At 52.3% G+C, this 16,050-nt stretch overlaps 1 protein-coding gene across 1 annotated transcript; it reads left to right on the forward strand.

Annotated features, from left to right (window-relative positions):
* The first annotated feature begins 7,426 nt into the window (after window positions 1–7,426).
* FAM50B (family with sequence similarity 50 member B) lies at window positions 7,427–8,983 on the forward strand. Its single transcript, XM_059937759.1, is given in 6 exon segments — window positions 7,427–7,438; window positions 7,534–7,744; window positions 7,747–7,860; window positions 7,863–7,964; window positions 7,967–8,155; window positions 8,188–8,983. Coding segments are annotated over 6 exon segments (960 nt in total). The 3' UTR covers window positions 8,520–8,983.
* Window positions 8,984–16,050: the final 7,067 nt, after the last annotated feature.

A 16,050-nucleotide genomic window follows, 5' to 3' on the forward strand; every position in this document is an offset into this window, starting at 1 on the left:
ACACCTGAAACTAACACAATATTATAAGTCAACTATATTTCAATTAAAAAAATTTGTAACAAAGGATGTATTAAAAATTTTAAAAACTCACATAACTGTACACCAGAAAGAGAGAATTGCACTGAATGTAAATTTTAAAATAAATTTTAAAAAGCTTTGGGAGAAGCCTATCTCAAATTATAACTAAAGATAAATTTTTAGCAACTAGCTCATGTCTTTTACTTATTTGGACCCAAATTAAAGTGATGGGTGGCAAGAACAGATACCCATGAGGTTGTTTCTTCTTTCGTGATTTGTTACCACAAACAGTGGTACTCCTGGCAGAAGATACAAGTCAGCAGAGAGGTCAAAACCAACAGTGGGGGAAGGGTGTGTGTGTGTCACTTGTGACCTGTCCGGGGCCTGAGCATTAATTGTCCTGTCCATACATTGCACAGCCATCCTGTCAATGGGGGAGTATCTTCCAGGTTTACAATCCGTTTGAAAAATAAACCCTAATGGTGATGGACCAAGTGAAACCCATAACAGTGACCACAGGTGATATCTAAACTCCCCCGGGGCTGGCGGATCCCTGGAGAGTCGTGATGGCCTCAGGAAGATTATTAACCAGGCTGGCTTCCCATGAGATACAGACCCACCGCCTGGGTAGCTGGCTTGGAGCGTGAGTGATTTTATCAAAAGCTCCAGGTGCTGTGGGGCAGTGGCCCCCTGGGCAGGCACAGGGCAGATGTCCAGGAGCGCAGGCTGGTGTGAAGGAGTTGTCTAGAAAATGAAAGTTCAGGAACAAGTTCGGGTAGAGTAAGACAGTACATATGTCTTGGTTGCGGGGATGTGGTCAGGGACCCTGTAAAAGACGGGGTGAGCACATTCACACCGTGAATGAGATTTCTCCATTTGACATGGGAGTCATGGCCGCACTGTTCTGGCTTTACCTTCAGGGACCCCCCAAAAGCGCCTGGTCCTTCCCTGCTCACCCAAAGCCAGCTCTAGGTTCAGACATTTTCTTATCTCAGAATTCAATTTTCTGAGTGTACTGGGCTCCCATCCACCTCCAGGGCCATGAAGTTGGCATCTTGGGGTAATCTCCCCGCTCTGGTCTCATTATCCATGAACCCTACAGGGGCCTTCCGAGAAGCAACCCCAGAGACAGGTGTTCCTGCTGTCACCCCACCGTTCTCCTGTGCTGGGGGCTCAGTGCCATCTGGGAGTGGGTCAGTCCTGGCTGTCCCTGGGCCTGGCCAAGGGTCCAGCAAAGTGGCAGGCCCCGCTCCTGCTGATGAGTTCTCTACCCATGATCACGCCAGGAGGGAGAACATAAAGGTCTGGGGTAACTGATCTGTCCCACTGCTGTCCCTCTGCCCTGAGCTGAACTGTCTGCCTTCAGCAAAGCCAGAAGAGCAGGTGGCATTCAGGTACCAATAACCTTCGTCAGGGACAACAACAGAGCAAGAGGCGGCCCTGGCTGACCCAGGGCCAGAGTTGACCTCAGCCCCCACCTGAGGGCCCTGACTGGGTGGCGCCTTCTCAGACGCAGCGTAAAAACGCCACACTCACCGCACTTTCCAAAAGGGTGACCTGGGGAAAAGGGTGCCAGTGTGGTGTCGGAATGCTTCCTACCTGTTTCCCTCTTCTGGGTCCCTGCAAGCGTGCAGGGGGCGGAGGGCAGCCCTGAGTGGTCTAGAATACCTTCTCTTCTAGGCAGACCTCTGGCTTTTTCTTTTTCTCTGTGAGCTCCTTGCCACCGTTGTTCATCTGTTCTCTGTCTCGTTCCCTCACTTCTCTGGCGATACTTCCAAAAGCAGGGCTTCAGGTGGTGCTTTGCAATGAGAAGCAAAAGATGTACCACCTTTAGAACCAGAAAGAGGGTCAGAGCTTCCTCTGCTCCCGCCCTTCACGCACCAAGTGCCCAGGGAACCTGTTACCTGCCCCCGTCTGCAGCCATCTGGGTACAGACGAAAACTCCCCATAATTCTAGTTTGGAGAAAAATGTAAAAGACCTAAAAGTATGCTACTACATATGACCTTTGCCACAGGTCTCTCCAAAATTCCTTTTATCAAGTTAAGGAAGTTCTCCTCTAGTTTGCTATTTTTTTTTTCTTTTTTTTTGAGTTTTATCTGCAGGTACTGAGATGTTATTAATGCAGTAAAAAAAAAAAAAAAAAAAATGAAGGTACAGATTCTAGTGTTGAGCTATCTTTGAATAAAGCGTATTTTGTCCATTCATACATATATATTCATAAACTGCTAGATTCAATTTGCCAATATTTTATCTGAGACTTTTGCCACTATATTTATAATTAAGATTGGTGCATAATTTAACTCCTTGCATTTTTCTTATCTGGCTTGAATACTAACCACCTCCATAACACTCTCTTCTTCACATGAGTTGGCTGGACATTTGAATCTATCGTAGGGAAAAACTAATCTTCATCTACCATAAGAAGAAGTCAATAGATAAAGTAAAATTGATCAGTCACAAAACAGCAGCATAAGAATTGAAAAAAAAAGAAGGTAAACATGAGAAAAAAACATCTGGAAGGATTAAAAGTGGTTGCCTCCAGGGAAAAGAGTGACAAACTGGGAACTCTGTGCTGTTGCTTTGTTTGTTACAATAATCCTTTTAGCGTGACTTTCCTTTTTAAACCACACATATGTATTACTTTGAAAATAACTAAAGAAAAAATTTAAATCTCACAAAACTCAAGAGACATTTATGGTGCAGAATCTATTTTGAAGTCTGTGGCACCTTCTATTAGTTTTTTTAAAATGATTTTTTCCCAGTGAATACATATACAGTAGAAGTCATGGGTTGTCTGTCCAAGCTTTTTCCATCTGATGTATTTTGTATTTACTTCCCCGTCTCTGAACATGTGAGGGTTCTTCCCGTGACTTGCGGCTTCCCCAAATACTGGATTTCTCTCCAGCAAATGCTGGAAGACATTTTTTAGCCCCGATTAGAAAGTATGCAATACAATCATCTTTGTACTCATTTCTAAACACCTATAAAGGACTTTTGGTCTGTAGAGGTCATGCACTGGTTGGTTGGAGCTCCATTTGTATTTCTTTTCTTTTTTTTTTTTTAACGTCTTTATTGGAGTATAATTGCTTTACAATGGTGTTTTAGTTTCTGCTGTATAACAAAGTGAATCAGCTATATGTATACATATATCCCCGTATCTCCTCCCTCTTGCATCTCCCTCCCACCCTCCCTATCCCACCCCTCTAGGTGGTCACAAAGCACCGAGCTGATCTCCCTGTGCTACACGGCTCCTTCCTACTAGCTATCTATTTTACATTTGGTAGTGTATATATGTCCATGGCACTCTCTCACTTCGTCCCAGCTTCCCCTTCCCCCTACCCATGTCCTCAAGTCCATTCTCTACATCTGCGTCTTTATTCCTGTCCTGCCCATAGGTTCGTCAGAACCTTTTTTTTCTTTTTTAGATAACAGCCACTATGGAGAACAGTATGGAGGTTCCTTAAAATACTAAAAATAGAACTACCATATGACCCAGCAATCCCACTCCTGGGCATAGACTCTGAGAAAACCATAATTCAAAAAGAGTCATGTACCACAATGTTCATTGCAGCTCTATTTACAATAGCCAGGACATGGAAGCAACTTAAGTGTCCATGGGCAGAGGAATGGATAAAGAAGATGTGGCACATATATACACTGGACTATTACTCAGCCATAAAAAGAAACGAAACTGAGTTATTTGTAGCGAGGTGGAAGGACCTAGAGTCTGTCATACAGAGTGAAGTAAGTCAGAAAGAGAAAAACAAATACCGTATGCTAACACATGTATATGGTTGAAGCTCCTTTTGGCGTCTGGTTGACAGGTCCTGCGGCTTTGCTTGAACAACTAGTTCGCAATACGGTGATGGCTGCTGGAGGGTTCCCTGAGCGATGAGGCCATCAGGAGACACAGCCTGGACCCAACCCGGGCCCCTGCAGACGCTGGTCCACCGTCAGTGTTCATGCAGGGCTGACTCTGAGGAGGGGAGGATACCGGCCACTTGTTGGATTATCGCCTAAGATCAGAATTCAGACTGGTGGAAGGTAAGCTGAAAAGCAAGCATGACCAGAGGTGTCCTGTTTGGATTGGTTGTTGTTGTTGTTTGCAATGGAAACTGAGGGGGTTTTTTTCTGTTAAAATAGTTAAGGCAGTAGCTTTTAGTTTTGTGGAATTTTAAAAATTTGCTGCTGTTCGTTTGCATGTTTGTTTCACCTTGTAACTAAGCCTGGAGTAGATTACATTTTCTCTAAATTAAAATTTGCTTATTTAATCGGCATTTCAGATTCACTGAAGCAGACTGCTGCTCCGGCCCCTCTTCTGTTACCGTTATCCGTAGATAAAGTTGAAAAGAGTTTAAGGCAGTAGCGTTTTGCTTTTCACTGAGGACTGAGGTCACAAGCGGTTAGCATCTGGGAACGTGTGGGGAATATTCTTAAAATCAGGATTTCAGACTCTTAAGATAGATCTGCTTCCTCCTGCCAACCTTTTCGAGGAGTTTGAAAGTAACCTTGTTAATTGTGGGGGCCGGCTGGCTATGGTGCACGGAGACTGTGATTGAGTTGAGAGGACGGACGCCGGCTTACGGGAAGCGGGATGATGAGGTCTGGGGACGACACTGACATTCAGACTGTGATTAGGTGGGAGGAAGGGCAGTCACAGTGGCTGTGGCCATACTGGAGTTGATTGGATTAAAGTGTGACTGGTTGGCTTATCTAATTGAGAAAGGGGGCCGCCAAGCAGTCCGATTTGTATTACGTCTAAGAAAGGTTATGATTCGGGGAGCCTGGAGACAGGAGGGAGTTGGTAGCTTTGTGCATCTGGGAGGGGCTGTGCGGGGAGCTGCAGGTTGTCTGTGGGAGGTCCTGAGGGACCCCCGGCGGGAGCAGCACTTGTAGGGAGAGTGTCCCCAAAGGGAACAGCTCTGTTCAGGAACAGTGGAAAGTTCCGGGTGGCTGCTGGATGCCGGGTGGTGTGGGGGGGTGGGAGATGGTGGGGGGGGGGCCGTTATTAGAGACCTGGGAGGAAAAGGAAGGATTCCCATTTGATCTTAACGGGAGAGTTGGAGGAGATTTTCAAGGAGCAGAGCGACATTACCAGGTTCCCTTCTTACGAGGATCCCAGGACAGCGTACACAAGATGGACGAGATTGAGAATATGCCGACAGGGCACCTGTGCGCTTTAGGTGGGGAAAAAGCACAATGCCTGGGCTAAGGCAAGTGGTGGGAAAGGAGAGAAACGGAAAACGTATAAACGATCTGGGGGGGGGGGGGGCGGTCACTGACTACTGTGAAGGATGGCAGTCCAGGAAATCACCTAGATTTCTCGTTTGGCCAGTTTGGTGAGCAGTACCACCACCCTACTTTCTTCTGGGCACGTAGGTGCCATGTTCTACCCTCACGTGATACAGGGTTTCTCGCTGAGGCTGTGCTCACGGGCACTGCTGCTTCTAGAAGGGCCAGGCTGAGAAGCTGGCATGTATTTCACAGCCATCTTCTCCAGACAAGATGCCAGGAAGCGCTGGTTTTGGAAATGTTAACGGGTACTCTGTAGGGCGAGAAACGTTTAATGATCCAAAACTTCTGGGGAACATGAAATACTCTACCCACCCTTGGAGAGGCACAGCGGGAGCAAGCACATCAAAGACTCACAACCCTTTTTCGCAGAACATATATTTGGGGGAAACTGCTGTACAGGAGAGATCTAACCAGACTGAGTACAGTTTTTGCGTCATAAAAGTTGGGAGGGGGGAGGATTCTATTATCCAGACCACCTGTGTGTTTTCCTCCAGTGGTAAATTTTACCAGGCAGCTTGGGAGTGGGGAGGCAGGAGAGTGCTGGAGGGTGAGGAGGGACAGAAGGAAGTAAGAAGTAGCTGGGGGAACAGAACGGCCTCTCTGGGGCACGAGGAGAATCTCTAGGCAGTTTTGAGTCCCATTTGGAGAGCTAAGGCCCTGAATTTAAAGTGGGACGAGCCAGCAGCAGCCTTGCCACTGTCTCCAGCAATATTCAGCTGCCTGGGTTTAGGGGACGAGAAGACAGGCGAGGTTTAACCAGGATCAGAGTTCTTTCAGGTGAGAATTATAGGAAGGAAAAGAGCACGAGAGAGTCAGGAATCTGTGACTCTCCGGTGGGCAAGGAGCGAGGAGGCATACGAGTGTATGGTGACACTGGAGAGGTGACGGGGTCTTTGGATGGGGGGGTCTCGAGCTCTCAGAGGGCAGTTAGAGTTTGGGTAATGGAGTTAAGTGACAGGAAAGGAGGGGATTTTGGAGGTTAAGATTTTGGAGATGGGCACTGACGGGTAGTGATAAGAACTGGGTGTGGAGGAGAGGAAGGTCGTCAGGGTGGTGGGTAGGTGATGTGGACGGCATCCAGGACGATGCGGGATGGGGATGGAGGAAGAAGGCAGGTAAGCCAGGTGCCAGTCCTCAAGGATTCAGGAGGACAGGGCACTCCAGAGAGGTCAGCCACAGCAGGGAGAGTATCGCTGGGTTGCATGAGCTTCAAGGGAGCTGGGAGTTTTTAAGGGAAACAGAAGAAATGTTTTTGAAACAGCAAGGATGCTCAACCCACCTTCAGACTTTGAGATGATGAGGAGAACATCTTTCGGGGGCCGCAGGGAGAAGTAAGTGGTCCTCGGGGAACAGCAGGTTCCAGGGTGGGGCAAGAAGGCGATGGGAAGCTTCCCAGAGGCAGCCGAGGGTTTGGGAGTCAATGAGCTGCTGCCTTCCAGGGGGTCACAGTGGGGCAGGACGGCTGGATGAGATAACGTCCAGAGCTTATGGGGGTGGGGCCAGTGGGGGATGGAGCCGTGGTGCCCGAGGCAGGACAGGTCTGGTCCCAAGGGAGGGCGGTTGGCTTAGGGTGAGGTCAATGAATTAGGGGGGCCTCACTCTGCTTTGGTTAATACGCCAAGAAGCCAGTTTTGTGCTCAGATCCCCTCTGTCCCCTACGGCTCCCCCAGCAAGGGCTGTGGCCACACTGCTTCTGGGAACTTGAGCGCTGGGCACCAGGGGGGCAGATACTGCGGGGATGACTCTTAAGGGAGGGGTAGGAACAGCAACTAGCACGGCCCCGCCCCGCCCGTAACAGACTGATGGGAGCTCAGCTGACATTACAGCCTCCAGGGAGGTACTGGAAGATGCTTCTGCCTGACCCTTCTCCCCTCACTGGCTTGTGTGCCCGAGCGGAGCCATGTACCTGGCTGATGAGAGAGGGGCTTTTCGCTCACTCTCTGTCTTCCAGCGGTCAGCACACACGAAGCCAGGCTCCGGTCCAGGGCAGGTCGGCTCTCCGGCTGCTCTGACTCTTGCATGTCCGTGCCTGAGTGGGTACCCGGACAGGTAAGAGTTTGCTGGGCAGACCAACCCTGTCCACGTGCAGCTCCCAGACTTGCACCGTCCAGCATGGGAGCCACAGTCACATGTGGTTACTGAAATTTAGATCAACTGAAATAAAGTGAAAAACCAGCGCCTCGTGCTCAATAAGCCCCGTACGGTTGCACGTGGGTCAGCGCAGCTCCAGAACATTCCATTCTGTTGGAACGCGTCCATCTGGACCGTTGGCCGAGCTGTCACTCTGGCCCCTTCGGAGCTCCGTGCTTCTGTTCCCCGCTGCGGAGTCCACGCGGTGGCTCCGAGCTCCCAGGCCGGGGTCGAGAGCACGCGGCGCGCGTGGCCCGGGGGAGCCGGCGGGCGGGACGGCTCGGTACCAGGGCTCCATGCGCGGGCCGGCCGGGCCCTGCACCCGCTCAGCCAGCGCGAGAAGCAGAAGCACATGGGGGTCCTGAAGCAGCGCGTCGCCGAGGAGACCGTCAGCAAGGCCAAGGTGGGCCGGAAGGTCTCGCCCACTGCGACGCGGCGGACGCCGAGCTGAAGCGGAGCACCGTGGGGCTGCTGACCCCGAACGACAGGAAGGCGCGGCACGAGGCCCTGGTGCGCGCGCGCGCGAGAGGCAGCGGCCGCAGCGCGAACGGCGGGGGCGGCGGCGGCGCCGGATCTGCGGCCTGTCCTTCCCGCCCGACGACGGCGACGAGGACCCCGAGGCGGGCGACCCCGAGGACAAGGACGCGGCCGTGGACACGCGCTTCCTGCCGGACCGCGAGCGCGCGGAGGAGGAGGTGACGTCCCGCTCCTGCGGCGGCTGCGGGCCCCGGCGCACCGCGCGCATCCACAGGGGCGGCGCCGCGCGGCAGCTGCTCAGCGAGGCCCGGATGGCGCGGCGCCCCGCCTTCCGCGAGCTGCGCGGCTCCGGCCGCACGACCACACCTCCTACGACCGGATGGTGGCGCAGGCGCGCGGCAACAGCGGGCCGCTCTTCGCCTTCGACGTGCACGACGACGTGCGGCTGCGCAGCGACGCCCCCCTGGAGGAGGGCGAGTCGCACGCGGGCGAGGCGGCGCTGCGCAGCCGGCGCGAGCAGAACCAGCGCCTCTTCCCCGCCCGCCGCTGGGAGCCCTACGACCCCGGGAAGCGCTGGGACGGCTGCACGGTCCGCTGACGCCAAGTTCGCGCCCCCGCCGGCGCGCTCCGGTGGCCTTGGCCTCTGCCCTGAAATTCAGTAAAGACCGACCTGGGCTTGGCGCTGTGCGGATGTGGTCCTTCTGGAGCTGGCGTTCTTCTCGGTCGTTGGGTGGGTTTCGGAGTGGTTCTAAGGTTGCCTGGCTCTGCTGGGCCGGTGGAAGCCTCGCCGGGCGCGCGGTGGACGGCAGTGAGGGTCAAGGCTGCTCTGACCCGGGTCACGGCGTTGTGGCCCGGAGTCGTGGGCGTGGACTTGGTCCCCAAGCCCCCAGACCGTCGGGGTTCCGGTCCCAGCCCGGCTTCTTACTTGCTGTGTGATTGGAGGCAAACTGATGGAAACTCCGTGCGTCAGTTCCCTCTCCTATAAATAGGGGTAACCATAGCACTGGAGATCAAAGCGAGGATGAAATGAGTCTGTATTTGTAAAACACTTAGACCTCAATAAATACCTGCTCTTGTTCTTATGTTCTTGGTTAATTTATTTGAAGCAGTTTATATGGCCCATTTCAGAACCATCCGAGGGCAAAGGCGGACCTGCCCATCCCTTTTTTCCCAGGATCAGGGGCGCAGCCCTGCCCTGGGTGCTCCTCAGCTGGGTCGTTTACCCCCAGGGGTCAGGGGAGCAGAAAGCTGGTGTGTGTGTGTGTGTGTGTGGTGGAGGGATCAGGATGACTGCTTTTCCTTTCGCCTCGAGCTCCATATGGCTTGCACTTTCCTCACATCTTTTCTCAGCCTGGGCCAGTCTACCAATAAGCCCATCAAAGGCATTCTTCACGTTGGGTACAGAGTTTTTGATCTCCAGCACTTCTTTTTGGGTCTTTCTTAGGATTTCTGTCTCTCTGCTTACGTTGCCCATCTGTTCTCACATGCTGTTTACTTTATCCATTAAGTCCTTAGCATATTTAGCTCCTAGCCTAATGAATTATCTAATGGTTGTTCTAACACCCCTGCCATGTCTGGTTCCGATGTTTTCTCTGTCTCTTCAAATGGTGTTTTTTGCCTTTTGCTCTTGCCTATAATATTTTTCTCGCTAGCTCGCCATGATACACCAGGTGAAAGTCTTTTAGAACCTCTGCCCCTGGCCTGTGAGCTGCAGAGGTGTTTCTCAGGTTTTATCCCTCCCCGCTTATGTGGGACGGGACGGCTAGATGGGGCTGGAGCTGGGGTGTCCCTTCCCTCGGGTCAGCTTGGCTCTGATAGCAGCCCAGCAGGTTGGGCTCTGGTTAACTAGTGTCTTCTGAGAGCAGACCTTGTTGAGAGGACCGGAGTGTTCTGGTGTATTCGAGATGGTCTCCTTTCCCCTCCCCCTGCTGGAAGCGGGAAGGGATTTTTCTTTGATATTTACAGTGGGAACCTGATTGAGCTCCTGGAGGTAAAACTCACAAAAGTGTGCGCCCCCAAAGCCCCCACCCGTGACTGAGTCCCCTGGAGCTTTTGGATCTCAGAGTTGCCCACACTGAGCTGAAGTCATTCACTAATTACAGCCCAGGTGTCCGGTTTCTGCTGTAAGTTGTGATGCTCTGTATCCAGCTGTCTGTCTCTCCAGTTTTGGGGGGCAGCAGTTTGCCCTATGACCTTACTTCTCTGGCCGTTCTAAGGAGAGCTGTTGATTTTTTCAGTTTGTTTGACCTTTTACTTGCTGTTAGCGTGGAGTGGTGACTTCTAAGCTCCTTACATGCCTAAACCAGAAACCAGGACACACATCCCGAATGTTCAGAGGCATTCTAATAATTCCAGCCTCTTGAATACACACGTCCTGCAGCCATCTGCCTGCCCAAGTCGGGGTTGGTGTCTCGCTGTCATGCGTGGCTGACGCCCTGGGAACCCCCTCCACCTGCCCCGTGGGTTCCACTCCATGTTTCCTGTATCTCGGGTCTTCTTTCTGATTTGCTTCCTCTTTTTGATGGAGCACATCCTCCTTGGCTTTATGATCAAGGCTTTTTGAGAAGTATTTGTTTTTAGAGCTTGAATATCTAAAACTTCTTCATTTTACCCTCCTATGTGACTGAAAGTGTGGCCGGTGGAAATCGCTGTCTGTCAAGACGTCAAAGGCATTGCTCTGTCGTCTCATAGTTTGCTTTCTTGACTATTCCACTTAGTACCTTGAGCAGGAACTCGTGTGCAGGAGGGGTCACATCAAACCTGGGAAGACCATCCCAGACGCTCCAGGGAGGAGAGGCTGAGACCAGCTTCCCCTGACGTCTCACCGTCCCTTCCTTTGTGTGTCCAGGCTGCTCTGTCCACCTGTCCGGTACTCCATCAAGAGGCCTCTTCTCAGAGGGAGAAGCCCTCCCTGGCCTAGTCATCGGGTTTCATAGTCCCTTCCCTGCAAAATCTTCACCCGGATGGAAGTCCACAGCACTTTGCACTTGTCTTACATTCTGTGTTGTGTGAAGCTTTTTCCTCACGTCTGCGTGTTAAAGTCCTTAGGCCCAGGAGTCGAGGCTTTACGATTCCTGTCTCCCCAGACAGCCTGGACCACAGAACTGTGGGTTTAACTGACTTGGATGAAAGCGGTATTTACTCCAGGATATTCCAAACACAGCACCAAGTGTACGTGCCCAGACCTCAGCTGGCCCCAAATCTTTCTGGGTGGAGTTCAAGCCTGAAACAGACAGGGTGCCTGGGCCACTGTTCCAGAGGCTCCCGTCCAGATAAATTCGGCCGGGGCAGGGGGCGGGGAGCTGCTACCTCCTCTGGTGGTACTGATGGCGCCACAGAGCGCAAGACACAGCCCATCCCCCTCCCACCCCCCTCCTCACCCTCAGCTGAGACCCCAGGGACACAGTCGACACTGCATGACCTCTAAGGTGTGTTCTGAACAAAGTGCTGCCTCTCAGTATCCCCTCTTGCTGGACCGTTACTATTGGCCAGCTGCCCCTTCTTGAGCTTTGCAGACCTCGTAAAGGACCATCCACAATGAGGGCCAACATTTAGTCAGTGCTGGGAACTGACTAAGCACTTCTGCTGCTTTAACTAATTTAATCCTTAAGAGGATCCTATGAGACGGGTTCTGTTATTCCCATTTTACAGACGAGGAGCAGAGAGGCTACAGTTATAGAGCCATGAGGGCAGAGCTGGGGTTCGAAGCGCTACACTTCACTGGTGCCATCTTCTGCAAAGCCCTGGACTTGGCTGTGGTCCAACCACCTTGGTGACCCCGGGTAACTTTCTGGAGTGGACATACTGTTTTCCCACCAGGCGTATATTCCCTCAGTGTCCTTTTGGGGGACCACAGCGTCACCCCTGCTCTGACCCCCGTGTGGCTCAGGTAGAGCTGTACCGTCCCCCGGGCCCAGCGGTCTGCTTTGTCATCTTCTGGCCACTGCGGTTGGTTCAGGGCTGAGAACGACCCGGGCCGGGAGGAGCGGATGCCCCCGGCACAGTCGCGGGAGAAACTGGCAGTAGCTCTCCTCTGGGGCCGCGGCGTACAGGGCGATGTGTGTCCCCCGCTCCCGGAGGCCCTACGCGGAGACGGACTGCCTGACGTGAGGCTGACGCAGGAAGGCAGGGGGGAGAAGCAGGCAGTGGGGCCCCCGTGCCGGGGGCCCTGGACTTCACCCCTCGCTGTTCTCGTGGACCACCAGGGGCCACAGAGGAGGGGCATGTCCCCCAAGTTCTGGGCGACACACAGCCTGAACCGGGCTGGCTGTCACCGTGCCCACTCCCGGTGCGCGGAGGGGCTCGGCCACCGTGTGCCTCGGGTCCCCGTTCAGGTCGTCGAAAGTCCTTCTTTCCGGGGAAGTAGAAATGGCCTCCCCTTTGTTTTAACCGGCCATGCTAGTTCTGGCTTCTGCGAAGCAGAATCTCTGCTCCAACTGCCACAAATAATTCAGAATTTGGGGAGATCATTTTCACGCTCATCCCCCACGAAGGCTCTCGAACAGCCTCAAAATCCCTGATTCCTTCTAGCGCTCAGCAGGCGACAGACCCCATCTGCAGACCTCCCGGCTGCCCCCAAATCCCTGCTCAGGAGTATCTGAGAGGCTCCAAGCCGGGAAGGGGAAAACAGCACCCAATAGCATTACCCCTCCTTTCAAGCCCCGAAACCCCACCTCAGGACGCTGCTTTGCTTAGATCTGCACATGCATTTACTCACTCAATTTCCTATTTGAAGACATGAGAATACCTTTTAACTTGATGTTATGAAGAACAATTTTTAAATAGCCAAGTCTTCAGAAATATCTACGACTATGCATTTACAACTAATTTCCAGAAGCAGAATTTGTTGGGACAAAGGATGTACGGACACTAGGGATTTTTAATAAATATGGTCTAATTGCCTTCTGCAGGATACTGAATTTTCCAGAGATAGTGGCAACATCTCTCACGCTACACGCTCTTCTGTAACGTACCTCCCCCACCACAAGGTGAAGTTTATTCCTCCACCACGGTGGGTGGGCCCTGGGCCTGCTTTGACTAATGCAATATGGTAGAAGTGATGCTGGGCCCATAGACAGAGCTTTTAACTGGCCTGGTGGCTTCCGTTCCTGCCTCTCGTAAACACTTGCCTCCGAGACACCCTCTCTTAAAACCTAACTGCCAGTTTCCCTGCAGAGGCACGTGGAGGTGCTTCCGTTGGCATTCCAAACCGAGCTTCCAGCCCACAGCCAGCTCCAAGGCCAGCCGTGTACGTGAGCAACCTGGGATGTTCCAGCCCAGCAGGAGCCCCCAGGTGACTCTAGGTCCAGCATCAGGACCACCCAGCTAAGCCCAGTAGATCCACAGAACCCCTTGAGGTAATAAAATAGCTGTGAAGCCACCCGGTTTGGCGGTCTTCTGTTACATAGCAACAGAACTGAAATCCCCTCCAAAAAGACTGCCCCAGTGGACGTACATTCTCATCAGTAGTTTATATAAGTGCTTCTTTCCCCGAACCCGTATCCACACCTGGTATTTTTTTTCACCTTTGCAATGTGATAGGTGAAGAGTGCATTTCAATGTTGAATTCTTTAGCTGCTAGTGAGACTAAGTCTTTCTCCTTGTTTTTCTTAGCCACATGTAGTTTTTCCGCAAGCTGCCCTTTTACGATTTGCCTTTCTTTCTATTTTGTTTTGAATTCTTTACAACTTGTTTATTACCTTTGTTCTTTCATGTGGCAATATTTTATCCTGTGTTTCATCTATGTTTAACGTGTTTGTAACTTCTTCTAGGTACAGGAGTTTTTCATTTTTATGCAGATAAAATCCATCCATCATTTAATGCCTTTGCTGTAACCCCACCTCACAGACTTTTACGCAGTATCCCGGCCACATGTTTCCTTACGTAATTTGCCTTTGCTGATGGGTTCCTCGGTCTGTGCTCTTCAGCTCTCTTCAAGCGTGTTTTGTCTCTGCGTTCAGCTTCAGGTGGGGACGTTACCACTGGCCTCACAGGGTCTCCCTCCATCCGCGTCCTGTCTGAGTCGTTGACCACCTCCAGCTCACACCCTCCCCTCACTGCCTTCCTTGACCTCCTAGCTCCGATGACTCCGGTGACTTTTCTTTCCTCTCCCTTCAGCCGTTTCACAGCACGTCCAGAGATCAGCAGCACTGCTACGTTCCTCTTTCAAGATCTCCAGCTTCGAGGCACCGATGACCTTCTCACGTCGCCCTTCATTGAACTCCTGCAGAACCCCCCCCCCCTTCACACTCAGGGTGGTCTCTGCCACACCAGCCTCTCCCTGCTGTGTTTCCTCTTCCATGCTGTCTGGGCAGCTTAGGTCACCACTCCACGGTGCCCCCTCCGCCATCCAAGGAGCCCTTCCCTTTGCATCAGGAACGCCATGCCCGTGGTGGCCGTGCACAGAGGGGCGGCACAGCAAAGGGACCACGGGCCCAGGCCCAGGTCAAGGCTGTCTAGATGTGAATCGCGGCTCGGCCTCTGATCAGCTGGGTAGCCTTGGGAGAGCAGCTTAACCTCTCTGTGCGCTAGACAACGTAGAGCTGCACTAACTCGATAGCCACCCACCACGCGTAGCTAGTGAGTACCTGAAATACGGCCAGTTCTGAACTGAGGTGTGCTGTGAGTGTGAAATATACACAAGAATCAAAAAGGGAGCAGCACAAAGGAATGTAAGATATCTCAGCAATCATCTTTTTGTGTTAGTTACATGTTGAAATGATAATATTTTGGATATTTTGGATTACCTAAAATAAATTATTAGAATTAGTTTCCGCTCATTTCTTTTTGCTTTTTCATAGTGGTCATTAGAAAATGTAAAGTTACCTCTGTGGCTTTCTGTGGGACAGTGGTAGAGAAAATCAGGACAGACGGGACAGCTTTTGCCTCATTTTGCTAACATCTCCCGTCATTCAGGAGTTGAGAAGTCCACCAAGAAAGCAGTAGCCAGTATTATGGCAGTGTGTCGTCAACTGCTAAATAAACAATAGACAACACGTGCCTTACCTGAGCCAGAGGAGGCAGACTTCCCGGCAGGTCAAGCAGGAAAACGCCTGGACTTTGCCCCTGAGGGGGTGGGCGACTAAAGTCACTCACCGTCGGGGGCAGGGGCCTGGTGCTGCCCGCCTGCTGCGGGCGACACGGGGCAGATCACAGTGGAACCGCGTTCCGCCTCTGGCCCCCGTGTGGTCCTTTTTCTGACCCCAAATGCGTGGGGTTCTTCACACCACGACCAGCTCTCCAACACCCACTGGGTGTCCTGCAACTCAATTCAGTTCTGACACTGTCACCCAGGGTGAGCACAGACCCCCCAAGACCGTCCTCACTTCAGGCTCCAACCACAAATGAGGTGCCCAGGCCACCCCCCCTTTTGCCCAGCTGACTACAGGCCTGGGGCTTCCTGTGACCCACCCCCCTCGGGTTTGATGATTCACTGGAATGACTCAAAGAACTTGGAAAAGCACGTTACTTACATATATTCGTTTATTACAAAGGGTACAAATCAGGGACGACCCAATGGAAGAGAGGCACAGGGCAACAGGTGGGGAGGGATGCAGAGCCTCTGCGCCTTCTGGGGGCGCATGCCCCTCAGGACCTCAGTGTGTTCACCAACCTGAAGCTCCCTGAACCCCACTGTTCAGGGGTTTTGTGGGGCATTTGCTGTATAGGCATGACTGCTGACATCACTGGCCACTGGTGATTAGAAATCTGCAGCCCCTCTCCCCTCCCCAAAGGTCAGAGCTGGGGCTGAAAGTGCCAACCCCCTAATCACCCGGTTGTCTCCTCTGACTACCAGTCTCCGTCCGTCCTAAAGCTGCCCAGGGGCCACCGAGAGTCACCTCATTAACACAAGCTCAGGTTTAGTGGAAGGGCTTGTCGCGACTAACAGACACGCTTCATCACTTGGGAAATTCCAGGGCTGGTGGGAGGTCTGTGCCTGGAAGCAGGGGCGAAGACCAAATACAGGTCCTCTGCGCAGCCCCACGGAGGCAACACCTACCTGAACCGGTGGCTTCCAAACCCGTTTGGCCACAGCCCAGACACAAGTCTCCCATCCTAACCAAGAACACAAACAGGACGCACCCAGACGTGCGGGTGTAGACGTTACTGTGAACAAAAGGTTCATACAG

The sequence above is a fragment of the Balaenoptera ricei genome, chromosome 11 (genome assembly GCF_028023285.1).
Source record: "Balaenoptera ricei isolate mBalRic1 chromosome 11, mBalRic1.hap2, whole genome shotgun sequence".
NCBI lineage: Eukaryota > Metazoa > Chordata > Mammalia > Artiodactyla > Balaenopteridae > Balaenoptera > Balaenoptera ricei.